At 41.8% G+C, this 14,184-nt stretch overlaps 1 protein-coding gene across 1 annotated transcript in view; it reads right to left on the bottom strand.

Annotated features, from left to right (window-relative positions):
• Positions 1 to 210: 210 nt before the first annotated feature.
• Positions 211 to 14,184, bottom strand: part of PTRF (polymerase I and transcript release factor) — a 55,486-nt gene continuing 41,512 nt past the window's right edge. Inside the window, exon 2 of the mRNA XM_018563876.1 lies at positions 211 to 984. Coding sequence (XP_018419378.1) covers positions 316 to 984 — 669 coding nt within the window. The 3' untranslated portion in view covers positions 211 to 315. The remainder of the gene's footprint in view (positions 985 to 14,184) is intronic.

Genomic DNA, 14,184 nt, shown 5'->3' with positions numbered 1-14,184 from the left:
GTCGGTTCTCTTTAAACATTCTAGACCAGAGTACTACTAGTAACAGTACTCAGCAGATTATTAAGAGAGGCAGTAGTGCTGTGCTTATACAAATATAATAATATAACATTCACGGGATCAGTTTGATTAACCCTTTGCTGAATATGTGGCCTGCTTAGTAAAAAGATGATTATATATACTCTTTGTGTTAAGAGCAGCAAAAAGAAGAAATATATGTGTGGTTATGAAAAAAAAGAAATACATTGAATCTGCAATGTGAAGAAGGTTATAAAATGGAGCTGTCCAGATGGAAGGATTGTCATTCTTGTATTCTTCCTAGTCACTGTCGCTTCTCTCAGCCAGCACAGCATCATTGTCCTCTGTGATTTGCAGAAGGGAATGAGGATCAGGGCTTTCTCCTCTCAGCAGCTCGGTTACTTCTCCTTCCTCTTCATCGTCTCCTCCAACTTCCACCATTTCTGTGGCCTGCACCTCTACTTCCCCCTCCCTGATTTTCTTCACGTAGAAGGTAAAGGGATGCACCTTGTAGACAGCGGTTTTGGAACGGGCATAGACTGGATGGTCAGGTGTGAAGGACTTTTTAAACTTGTCCTTGGAGGTCTTCATCTTTTCTCGTCTCTCATTTGTTACAATCTTGGTTCCAAACTTGTTCATCTTCTTCTCAATGTTGTGCCTGGTCTTCTCCAGGTTCTGCTTGGTCTTTTCCAAATTTTCTTTGGTTTTAACCTTGGTCTTTTCCATCTTTTCCTTTGAGAAAGCTTTCTTTATGTCATCAACTCTCCTCATTCCACTTTTCTTGATGCGTTCAGCTCTGGACTCTTCAATGATTTCTTCCATCTCTACCTCTTCATCAGAGGACAGCTGGATATGATCTGTTTCTCCTTCCTTGTTCTCATTCTCTTGAACTTCTCCCTCTATTTCATGTTCCTCTGTGTCTTTCAAAGACTTGCTGATGCTGAGTTTGGCAGGCAGCTTTACTTCATCCTGAATACAGCAAATACAAAAAAGAAGGTAAGACAACAAATGAAACAGAGTAAAGTAAAAAATAAATACAAGGGAACTGTTAATTTTCATATTATTTTGACTGGAAACTTCTGGTTAAATGACTTCGACTAAGAAGGATCTGCATATTCTTGTAGGCCATAGATGTATGAGCATATATTGCCAGTCCTGCAGCCTCTGAACATTCAAAATACTGTCATATTAAAACTCCAATTCCAAAAAAGTTGGGAAGCTGTGTAAAATCTACATAAAAACAGAATACAATAATTTGCACACTTCATATACCCAGATTTTATTCACAACTGAAAACATATCAAATGTTTACACTAGGGATGCACCATTTTTTTCCAAACCGAGTATGAGTACCGATACTTTTCCTTAAAGATTCACCAATACCAGTTACCGATACCTTTTTTTTTTAGTGTCATGTGACAGTTTTTCTAAAACAATACGGACTAATGATTTTAGGACAGTGGTGAAGTGCCTGGGCCTGGTACCAGCTGCAAACGCTGCTCCCCTGGTCTGCCACTGACTCCAAGCTGTAGAGAGACTACAAATCTCAGCAATACATTATATAGGAATGCAGAATACAACCATTTATAGAGGACTACAAATCCTAGTAATACATTATACACTAAAGCAGAATGGCACTGGCTGTAGGGGACTACAAATCCCATCAATACATTGTACAGCAATGCAGAATACCAACAACTACAGAGGACTACCAATCCCAGCAATACATTCTACAGCAATGCAGAATAATATGAAGCTACATACTCTGTGTTGCTCTGGGGTAGCAGCCTGATGTCTCAGGAGGGCTGGGTTGGAACTCAGGTGGGCTGTGTGCGCTCTCAGGAGACTGTGCAGGGTCTAAGGAGGGATGTTCGGGCTCTTAGGTGGGCTGTGCGGGGTCACAGGTGGGTTGCATGGTGTCTCGGGTAGGCTGTGCGAGCTATCAGGTGGGCTGTATGGGCTCTCAGGTGGGCTGTATGGGCTCTCATGTGGGTTGCGCAGGGTTTAAGGTGGGCTGTGTGGGGTCTCAGGTGGGCTGTGAAGGCTCTCAGGAGGCTTTTTGGGCTCTCAGGTAGGCTGTGCAGGGTCTCAGGTGGTTTGTGTGAGGTCTCAGGTGGGCTGTGCGAGGTCTCAGGTGGGCTGTGTGGGGTCTCACCAGGGGTATGGAAGGTCTTGCTGGTGGCAGGGTTCCACAGTAAGGAGGAGAAGGAGCAGTGCGGCCAGGGCTGTAAACAGCTGACTCTAGCAATTAATGACACAAGTGTTACCGTCATCACCTCCCGATGACAGATCCCATCAGAGCCCCATTGCAGAATTTCTTCTGAGTCTACCGTGCTGTGCTGCAGGCTGGCACAGAATCAGTTAACTTGATCTACTCATCAAGACTTTTCTGAACTCCCTTCCCCGTTACATAGTATTTGAGGTTGAATAAAGACATAAGTCCATCAAGTCCAACCTATTGCTGATGTGTATAGGTCCATGTATCATCTCATTCTTAGGAGTGCTTGTACCCCTGTATATTACAGTCCCTCAGGAAATTGTCCAAAAGCTTCTTGAACGATTCCACACTCTTAGCTGAAATCACTGCCGGTGGCAGTGAGTTCCAGACCCTAACCGTCTTACTGTGAAGAACCCCCTTCGCCCCTTGTGCTGGAATTGTTTTTCCACCAATTTTAGGTGGTGGCCTCTAGTTTTTGTAATGGAGTTAATCTTAAGAGTTTGTTGCTAATGTTGCTGTCACCATTGAACATTTTGTACATGCGTACTCCAGATGAGGCCGAACCAGCGATCTATAAAGTGGCACAATTATAGACTTGTCTCTGCAATAAATCCCCTTCTTAATACAGGACAGGACCCTACTTGCTTTGCTTACTGCAGCCTGGCACTGCAAGCTACCATTCAGTTTGTGGTCTACAATGACCCCCACATCTTTTTCTATTTCTGACTTCTCCGTTAAAAAGCCCTTTATTACCTTTCCGTTTTATGGGCTCTCACTCTCACTTTCATCTTGCTATTCTGCATTTTAACATCCGATCAGTGGACAATCCTGTTGAATGAGCAGCCCCCCCCTTCCTCCACCATGGGGCCACAGAGTATCTGATACAGATGAAGAGATAAAGTGTTTATTCGCAGATCAGCGCAGCAGATGTCGCCTGGGGTGGTGCAGTGCAGGAAGGATCACTCCATTAGGTAGATCACTCGTACAGGTGTTGGTTTACCCCCGACTTCCGGCCAGGACCGGAAAAACAAACGGATCAGAGATACATTTCGATGGACCAAATTGTGCCGGATCGGGGGTAATCTGATATAAACGGTCTATTTACATCCGATTCCCCATAGACTGACATGGGGTCCAGTAATTTCAGTTTTTCCCTCCATCAAGGAGGAGGAAAAAACTGGACAGACACAGATATCACAGAGATGACATCCACTCCGTATTGCTCTGATCAGGCAGGGATTCATGCACGGACCCTCTCCTGATCAGCCCATGTGAAAGAGGCCTAAAGGAGAACAGGTAGATTTTATAGTAAGGCAGAATGGACCATAAGTTGTGACTCAAATTATGAATAACATTTCTTCAAAGTAGTAAAGGTTGATTGACACTCCATGGAGGCACTTAAAGGATACTTTTTATAGCAGTGTAAATGCAATAATTAAACTAGCACAGAAGGAAGGTGCACTTTAGGACCAGAAACATTTCAGTACATATGAGGGTTAGTGAAGGCAACATATTGGATTATTGTCACATTGTAAGTGTTTTCAGTAGGTTGCACAATCTTCACAGCCTAGTAATACAGGATTTAATGTGTTAAATAAGCCTCTGCCTCATGCGGGCTATGGTATGTGAGACACATTCTGTTTGTTCATTAGTTTAAACTTTAGCCGGATTTACACAATTTTCTGCAGTCTACAGTCGGCTGCCAATGGAATCATTTTTTTTTTTTTCCATGTGCATATTATTTTCCATCCCCACTACTGTGCCAAAACTCTCAAGCATACAAGACTCAGCTCTGTCCCACACAAAGTACAGAAAACATGTCAGGCTTGTTTTCATAATCTGTATTTCAAACTTGATATCAGGACTATTAGTCCTTTTTGATAAGGATATATTCATATTTTATTGTTTTGACTACCCTAGACTAATGGAAAATGAAAACTGATTGCTACTGGTTACAATCCTCTTAAAACACTGATATATGCAGTGCCTTATGAAGCCCAAGTAAACTCTAGCTGTGCCTATTTTGTCAATACAGTGCTAATTTTATTTGCCCAAAGGATAAGGTCACGCAACACCTTTTTTCATCTGTGATCTTACCAGATGATATGATCTTCTACTAAAAACAATGCATGTTAGGCAGTAACATAGAGATTTATGGATATAGGTGGCAAGCCAAAGAGCAGCGGCAGAACTACTGCCATAGTCAGCATAGCGGTTCTATAGGGAGTGAGGCAGAAGGGGGTTCGGCAGGGAACAGGATGGGTGAGCTGTTTGTCTTGGCAGCCTATATGCTTCTTCTCTTGCGGACCACGGGGTGCATATTAGAGCGATCTCCCAAGTCCTGTGCCTTTCGCTGTAATTTGGCATCAGGATTCCATCTCCCAAACTCATGCATTGACATCATTCATTCAAAATGAGTAGCATACTCCCCTTGCTTATTGCTGTAATCCAGCAGCAGGACTCTTGTAGTCCCACCGCTGAATTGCAATAGGCACAGGGAGTGGCTAATATTGATGAATAAATGATATCACTTACCTATTGTCACTGTAGCTTCCTCAATCGTGGTGACTGCATCTTGGAGACAGGTATTATAGGATTAAGGAGGCTGAAGGGAGTAGTGTTCGTTTGGGGACTGCGACTACAATACCTGCAGAGCTGAGAAGCAGCATGAGGGAGTGACAGACTACAAATGAATGCAACAAAAAAGTGCAGTGTGTATATATATATATATATTATTGGTTGGAGTTTTACAATTCAGATTATTTTAAATCCATAAAACTAATTAAAATGTCTAATATAATACATACAATTATTAAAACAATATATTAAAAAGTGTGTGATCGCCTGCACTGAAATGCACCGTACCGCAATACCGTGCATTCCAGTGCAGTGTGATTGCAAAAAATGTGCATGCAGTTTTATTCTAAAGTAAACTTTATGTTTTTAACACTCCGTTTGTGTATTTTATTTTAAATAAAAGATGTAATTTTACTTTTTTTTATTTTATCCGATTCATCGAAAAAAATATTGGCAAACTAATCAATTATGGAAATAATAGTTAGTTGCAGCCCTAGTTTTGTGTGTTAAGTGTATCTGTTAGCGTGTGTTTATTGTGTATGTTAGAGTATCTGTTTTCAGTGTCTGTGTGTTTAGTGTATGTGTTAGGAGCAGGTCACATTAGCAATCCTGTCCACTGCCCAACTTACCACAAACAGAATCACTATGCATATTAGTGGAAATACTGATGAAACATCCATGTATTACTCCCTCGCTGTCAAGACGAGCCACTGCTCCGTCACTGATGGAAATGTTTCAGGAAGTCACTCCTTGCTAACCCTGCCCCCGAGGATTTCACACATAGATCCAGGTGAGCATTTACTTGGCTTTGCATAGCAATCCTTGGTGGAGTGATCTCCTTCTGACAACTGCCTTATAGTCCACTGATGGTCAGTGGGTAGAAGTAGGCATTCTTCCTCCAATTGACAATTAAGGTAGGAGGGTATTTTTCTCTCTACTGACCACCAATGTAAGGGAACATTCTTCCTCCATCTGACCTCCACTGTAAGGGGGCATCATTTTTCCTACTGACCATCAATGTAAGGGAGCAGTCATCCTCCTACTGACCACCCACATAAAAGAAACTTATTCTTTACACTGACCATCATTGCAAGGTACCATTCTTTGTGCTCCTAGCCCTAGCCCCAGCATAGGGGAGCATTAAAACCAAAATTTGTTTTGGTAGAAAATACTATATAACAACAAAGTCACAGGCGCTAAAGTTCGTCCAAAAGTGTGTAGATATCAGAGCTTCTCACAACTAGGCAACACTTGAAACGGTCAGGGTGTAGAAGACTTTATTGAGTGAAAATAATAAAACATGCAAGACAGGTACTCACAAGCAGCCAATGTTAAAAAGCCTGTAATGTGCAGAGGTGAATCTGCACTGAATGGACATCAGATGTCAGTCACGTCAGGACCTTCGATAAACATGACAGGCACGGTAAACGTGTTTCTGGGTCGATACCCCTTCGTCAGAACCTAGGTGCCTGTCATGTTAGCAGAAGGAGGATTGCTTTTATCGAAGGTCCTGACGTGACTGACATCTCATATCCATTCAGTGCAGAAGGCTGGACGTCGTGATTGACGCTTGATTACGTTGGTGGATCAATTTTTTTTTTTTTTTTAAATAAAATACTTTTTGTTTTCAATTAAAGGAATTTTTTCAAAGTCTGGCATCTTTTTTCAATATTTAATTTAACCCTTTAGTGAATGGGTAGGTGTACAAGTACTCCTTACTCATTCACAAGAGGGGGGGCACATCAGGGTGCCCCTTTATTAAGTGGTACACTGATGTGACAAAGCCCCCCTGCCCGAACCCACACAACCAATGCCCCAGGACTTGTGATGTGCTCGCTCGTCGTCCCCCTTTCCTGCCCTGCCAGGCCTGTGCTCGAATCAAGAGTATGGTTGGGAATTTTAGGGCGGACCCCATGTCCTCTTTTCCCCATTTCTGGGGGTGGGGTTCCTCCTTAAAATTCCTACCAGACCTTAAGGGCCTGGTATGACTTTTTGGGGGAACCCCACACACTTTTTCTAAATTTTAACTTGGGGTCCTTCCTAAAATTCCTACCAGACCTAAGGGGTCTGGTATAACTTTTGGGGGGAACCCCGTGCATTTTTTTTTTTTAAATGGGGTCCCTCCTAACTTTTCTACCAGACCTAAAGGGTCTGGTATGATTTGGGAGGGGGACCCTACACTGTTGGGGAAAAAAATGTATTTCTTTTTTTTTTTTAAGAATTACTTTTTTAACTTTTTAACATTTTTTATTTTTTTTTACATTTATTTAAATAATTTTGACACCTTTTTTCCCCCATTTGTTTACATGTATTTCTATTCTGCTTGCTACCTTGGAGGTAGTGAGCAGAATAGCCAGAGCGGCATTCGGCTATTCACTCACTGCCATTTGGCCCCTATGAGACTAGGGGCAAACGGCAGCGAGTAAGCTGTCAGAGCTTCGGCTGAGCCAACCCAGATGTTGGATTGGCTGATTTGAACTCCCTCTACACTTCGGCTTAGCCGAACAAACTGAGCATTTTCGGCTGACCGAAGGCACCCGATGTACGGCTGAAATCAGCCATACTGAGCCGGAGTGAATAGCCGAACGTTGTTCGGCTCTGTTCACTTTGGCTTGGTTATTCACCAGCAGTAAGTGATCGGCAGCTAAGTGAATAACCCCATATGTCTATAAAGTGTAAAGAACTTTGGAAGTAGATCTCATTCAAAATGGCTAAACTTTAATCTTAAGGCCCCATTCACACTGAGCGACGAGCGATATTGAGCGACTTTTTCCTATTGGGCTGTATGCAATCAGGAGCAAAATCGCTCGAAAAAAGGGTCATGTAGGAGCTACAAGCGATATTGAGCGACGAGATATGAACAGCTCCATTGAAATGGATTGGAGAAGCTACATAGAGCGATATCGCGTGGAAATATGAGCGATATCGCTGCAAAAATCGCTCGATAAATCGCTCAGTGTGAATGGGGCCTAAAGGTTATCTGACACTCTGAATCAATGTAGCACAAGCCTAAATGATGGAAACATTTGTCTTTAGCAATCACAACACTGTTTTAGAAGTTGTTTTGGTAAACATAATTCGACTGACTCAGCAATGATCTAAATAATGGGAATGTTCTGTATTTTGCAGATGGACAAAGCTCTAGGCGAGGGTCAGTGAAATTAATCAGTGATTCAGTAGTCTAAGCTTGACTAGCTAGTGTGTTAGTGTTTTCTGACTAATGATCGTTGATGGAAAATGTAATTCATCTGTACATTAACACTTCAGAAAATGGATAAAGAAAGCTCATTATGCTCCTATTGTTCACTCTCTGCATTGACTTTGAAACATGGGACTGAATCATTTGCCCACAAAGGCTGAACTCACTACTCCACAGTCTGAACATGAAGGCTCCTGTGATCCCTGTTTAGCATTGAAGCTGTCAGAGCAGACACTGTAAAGATGGTTAAATTCTCGTTCCATTCTTCCTGCTCTGTTTTCAGTGTAATTTTCCTGTTTGGACTTCATTCACGCACTTATGTGTAAACATGGTTACACGCTGATTTGCGTAAAATTTATGTCCTCAAACGCAAATTTTTTGATTTTATGTTAGAGATCTGAATGCAGATTATGTTTATGCACCTGTGGCTGTAAACACTGTAAGGCTGTGCACATCCGTCTGAGTTAGGAACATATCAGATCAATCACTCATTTTAACTTTGCCCACTTTCAATGTTTTAAACTGAAAGGAAATAAGTATTGTAGGCAAGTATATTCACATACTTTGTAGAGCACTGCAAGTGCACCAAAGCCCAGGGAGCTCCACTGTGCACATAGGGATTTTACTCTAAAATGTAGATGTTTAAGAAAGAACAGATCCTAGATGGATTTATATATGGAAAAGAAAATATATAAAACTTTTATACAGTATTATACAGCATAATCATATAACATAATAAAATACATCCATTGTTCCTTAACTTTCTTGGAGGTATTTCCAAGTGTGGCTAGGGGTTAATTTTCTGTACCATAAGCGGTAACCCCGAGCCACACTCGGGAATACACAGTGCGTTACCTTGTCCCTCAAGCCGCGTCGGCATCCGTCTTCCGGGTTCCGTCCCTTGCGAGTGTCCACGTCACAGGGGGGCGGAACCGGCGGGAGATTCAAAAGTTTAAAAAAAAAAAAGAACAAAAAAAGGAAAAAATAAAAAAATCATACCACCAGGGAGGTTAAAGTGCATTTCCATTCTTGCAGCAAAATTGGGATAACACCTATTTTATATTTGTTACATGTTCTCATTCACATTGCATAACTTATAAAATAGATATAAAAATTGCTGCTTACATGACTTGCCCTTTCCTTAAAGAAAAAAACACCTCTAAACTGAATGCAAGGGGGGCGTAGAGCTAATCTTTAACCGAATTAACCCCGTATGTACTGTGCTGGCTCATTATCAGTTGTAAACTGGATTTGAACATTGCCTGTCCTAACAAAAGGTAAAGATTCTAGACGCACTGTATGTTAATGAGAGAATGCTCAGTGTCTGTAGTCTTTCTACAGACACTGGGGACAGCCAGAGTTTCCTGCTGCTTTGAAAATGTACAGAGAAACTCTGCTACAGACACATTTATAAGATAAGAAATATTTTGTTTAAGTATGCTGTGTGAATAGAAACACATAAACATATACAGGGTTATTCACAAAAGGGTGAAGAGTTTGGAGAAGGCAGGTGAAGTGAACAATCTAGGACAACATAGCTGATTTGGAAAAATTCTCCAATTCAGCTCATTTTCCAGTTCAGCTATGTTGTCCTAGATTGTTCTCTTCTGCTGCCTACTCCAAACTCTTCACCCTTTTGTGAATAACTCTGATAGTGGGGGTTTTCTCAAACTTGTCTGCAAAAGTGGAAATATACTTTTAAGCTTTTTAAAAATTCCTTAAACAAAAGCATTCTGGATTGCACAGGTATCATTTAATAAATAATATAAGTAAGCAAGTAAGTAATGCAGTTACATTTTCAATAGGCATATCAGACAGGCATATTTTTTTTAGTTGATCTTCGATATCTTTCTCAGAAACAGTAAAGCTTGCAAGGATTAACGCTAGATGGGTGGACATGTTCCAATTTATTGTGACTTGGTATTTGTATGAATTCTTCTTTAGTACAGTGGTACCTTGGTTCACGAACTTAATTCGTTCCACGATTCTGGTCGCGAACCGAATCAAATTTCCCTATAAAAGGTTCAATGTAAATAAGGTTAATCCGTGAGCCCTACGAACGCGGTTGCAAACGAATCAAATTTTCCCATAAGGTTCAATGTAAATGAGGTTAATCCATTCTGAACCGTATGTACATTTGTATGTACATATGTGCGTATGTACATTTTTTCTCATGACCTTCATTACTGCTCTGCACTTTCTATTTATCACCATGCTTGCTCTGCATTTTCTGTTTACCTTCATTAACGCTCTGCACGTTCTTGTCACCTTCATTACCGCTCCGCACTTTCTTTTTACCACCATGCTTGCGCTGCACTTTCTTTGGAGCCATGCTGGATTGAATAATACTGTACAGTACTGTATGTGCTAAAAAGCAGACAAAAAGCTTCACAGCAAGTGTGCACAGATCTGTCTGTGACCGCAATCTCGTCAAGAGGAAGCCACGACCACGTGTCAGAGCGGGGAAGATGGCCGTGGTTGTGTTCGTCACCCGATTTGGAGTTCGAGAACGGAAGCAAAATTTTGCCGAACTGAATCGTTTGCGAACAGAAGCGTTTGTGAACCGAGATATTACTGTATATAGATAAGTTCTCCCAACATTGAGTGCAGCTTTGTTTCCATCTGCCCTATGAAGACCAAGCCAATCTCAGATGGGTCTGCAGTTTTTCTACACTGTAATGATCCCAGTCTAGTCTGCCTGCATGGACTTGAAGATGCCTCAACCTTGACAAATGATCATAAAGCACTAGGGGGAGGTTATTTTTATGTAGTCAACACATGTTACTATTAGTGCTGGGGTCCCAGCTGACATGGCTTGTACATTTAGAAAGTTTGGAATTCTATTAGCACACAGCAGCTTGTAGATGTTATACAAGCTAATAAAAGGCACTAGCTTATGTATGAGAATGATAGCCCAAAAGTTAAAATACCAATTATGAATGCTAATAAAACATCCTACACATGTAACTGCGATACAATTGCAGAAGACCACCATGTACTCTCATGTTCCTGAGTGGTGGAAAACAAATAACTTGGCCCTTAGGCTTTCAGCTTACAATGCAAGCAGCAGATTTGTAACTAACTGGTCCTTCAAAGAACAGTGATGCTTAGTACAAATGTAACTGGTCAGAAATTGTTCTCCAGTAAACTGTAAAAGTACTAAAATGTTGTGTGCTGATTGGCAGACATTTATTAAAGCTTAATTCCAGGTATAAATTGGCCCATGGTAAGTATACATTATATTGTGTGGACCATCCCCTGGTCAGCCCACAGGGATCCTGTAAAGCACTGCAGTACCCAGAGCTCCTGGGTTAGATGACTACTGTTAGTATGCTTTAACCACTTGCTGATAAAATATTATTTTTTTGGCTAGAAAACAGCTTCAGCTTCAGAGATAACCACTGTAGTGGTTATCTCTTACAACTGCATGTGGCTAGTCGCTTCTTTCGCTGTAGGGGCATATCAAATCTCTTGTTAAAGACAGCACAGCCTACCTGATCGGGGGCTTTCATTTTAAGCCTGACGTTGATTTCGGTCACCTGCTAAATCCATACGCTGAACCCTAAAATGCAGGTCAGTGCTCCCAAGTTTAGAGCACCTCCCTCTATAATTCAGAGGGGGAAAATTACAATACATAAAATCAGGTAAAGGCTATCAGAGTGAAGGCTCGATGATACTCGATGTGCGGCTATCTTAGATACGTGTTCGGATGCACGGGCGGAATCGCGGCGGGAAACCGTGCGATCCGACCGGCGTGACTGGGGTGCCATTAGAAAATAATGGCACCCACAGCGTGACCATCTGTGCTGGGGGAATTGTGCACGATTGCCGCACGGTGAGGTGTTGCCCAGGTGTGCACCGGCCCTCAGACATTTATGAACACAGTCCAGAACACAGGCGCCAGGTTTTACATCTCTTGTCATCTCTGAGCTGGCATCTCAGTCCAGGAAGCAGATGCTGACCCTGAAAAGATGGAGTCTTTTTTTTAAATAGAAAAGCGGAAGGCATTGTCAGGGGAGTGCAGTGATCTCTGTAAGAGGTAAAAAATACCTGTAAGTGGTGCACTGACACAATACTTAGCATGCATGTACACAAGGAACACCACTTTGCACTTGCACTAGGAACACAACTAAAGGAGAGTGGCATTCCTGGTCTTTGGGTGTTGGTCTATAGACCACAAACTGAATGGTAGATTGCAGTGCCAAGCTGCAGTAAACAAAGCTAGCAGGGTCTTGTCCTGTATTAAGAAGGGGATGTATTGCAGGGACAAGTCTATAATTGTGCCTCTGTATAGATCGTTGGTTCGGCCACATCTGGAGTATGCGGTCCAGTTTTGGTCGCCGGTACTGAGAAGGGATGTCCTTGAACTGGAGAGAGTCCAGCGGAGGGCAACAAAACTAATTAGGGGAATGGAGGACCAGAGCTATGAGACAAGGCTTCTGACCTTAAACATGTTTACGCTGGAATTAAGGAGATTAAGGGGGATATGATTTTCATGTCCAAGATGTTCAATGGTGACAGCAACATTGGCAACAAACTGTTTGATATTAACTCCATTACAAAGACTAGAGGCCACCACCTAAAGTTGGTGGAGAAAAAATTCCAGCACAATGGGCGAAGAGGGTTCTTTACAGTAAGAACGGTTAAGGTCTGGAACTCACTGCCATCGGCAGTGATGTCAGCCAAGAGTGTAGATTTGTTCAAGAAACGTTTGGATAATTTCTTGAGGGACCGTTATATCCAGGGATACCATTATCCCTAAAAATGAGATGATGCGTGGACCTATATGGGTTGGACTTGATGGAAGTATGTCTTTATTCAACCCCAAATACTATGTAACTATCTAACTATGTTTTAGCCATGTCTTATGCACATCCCTTATTACAATTACTACCTCTACCTACAATGCATCTCCTAAAAAAAAAGCATCTTAATGCTTTCTTCATTGACACAGAAAGTGGTAAATAGTGATAGCTTTGTTAATGGTGAGGGCAGAAAATGGTTTTGTCTCTTTTTTTCAATGCATTTTATGATTTGTACACGCCACTCTTGTGAGGAAAAACTGATCATTACAAAACCTGTCCCAATTTCTATTGCTCCCCCTTCAATAAGTGGCACCTGCAGTGTGTGACAGAAAAGACCTCCTCCTCTTCAGCCTTGCCACTCTGATTTCACGTTCACACATTCAAGTATATACGAGTACCAGTCACCCAAGAAGGCAGAAGTCAGTCGAGTCTGCATTGCCAACCACCCTCTTATGTCAGTAGGCAACCTTATGTTGCCTACTACACAACTACTGAACTACTAGAATGAAGGCTGTTATACCGGTCATATACATGGGAATGTTGTAGGAAAGGTCAACCACTTTAGACCAGAGTCTGATCACTGAATGTACAAAGGCAACCTATTAGCATTTCATGGTTCCACTGAAAATCATTGGTGATAGGATGCATTGATCAAATTGGTCATTTTTGGATCTTATGGTTGACATTGCTTGAATTTTGCCATGTGTACGTTTAGCACTAACCCTGAATTTAGCGCTCTTTTAATCCACTTCAGGAAAATGCAGTATATGCCAAGTAGAAAAGTCAGTAAAAACTATTTTATTAGAAATTAAACGCCTTCATATTTCCTTCTAACTCTGAGCCCCGATTCACACCAGACCGTTTTGTAGCTAGAAGCTCAAAGTTCCAAAAGGCTCAACAACCAAAATCCTAAGCACTTAAATTGTGCCTGTGAGTGCTCAGCTACCAGTAGCTCAATGCCTGAAGCTCAAATAGGAGCTAGTCACACATACATAGTTACTCTAACTGTGAAGAATCCTTTCCGTATGCAAAGGTTAAATCTCTTTTCCTCCAGACGCAAAAAGTGCCCCTTGTCCTTTGCAGTGACCTTTAAAGTGAATAATTTGGCACCAAGCCCACTATATGGGCCATTTATGTATTTATACATGGTGATCATGTCCCCCCTTAATCGCCTCTTCTCCAGAGAGAACAAATTCAGTGCAGCTAATCGTTCCTCATACCTGAGCTCCTCCATGCCTCATGAGTTTAGTTGCCCTTTGCTGCACTTTCTCCAGTTTCATAACATCCTTTTTGAGAACTGGTGCCCAAAACTGAACTGCATACAGGGCCGGTGCAAGGATTTTTGCCTACACAGGCAAAAGAGCAGAACC

This window comes from Nanorana parkeri, unplaced genomic scaffold (genome assembly GCF_000935625.1).
Source record: "Nanorana parkeri isolate BGI_ZX_2015 unplaced genomic scaffold, ASM93562v1 scaffold707, whole genome shotgun sequence".
In the NCBI taxonomy this organism is placed as follows: Eukaryota; Metazoa; Chordata; class Amphibia; order Anura; family Dicroglossidae; genus Nanorana; species Nanorana parkeri.
The sequence above is the reverse complement of the archived record's forward strand: the minus strand, read 5'-3'. Positions and strand labels throughout refer to the sequence as shown.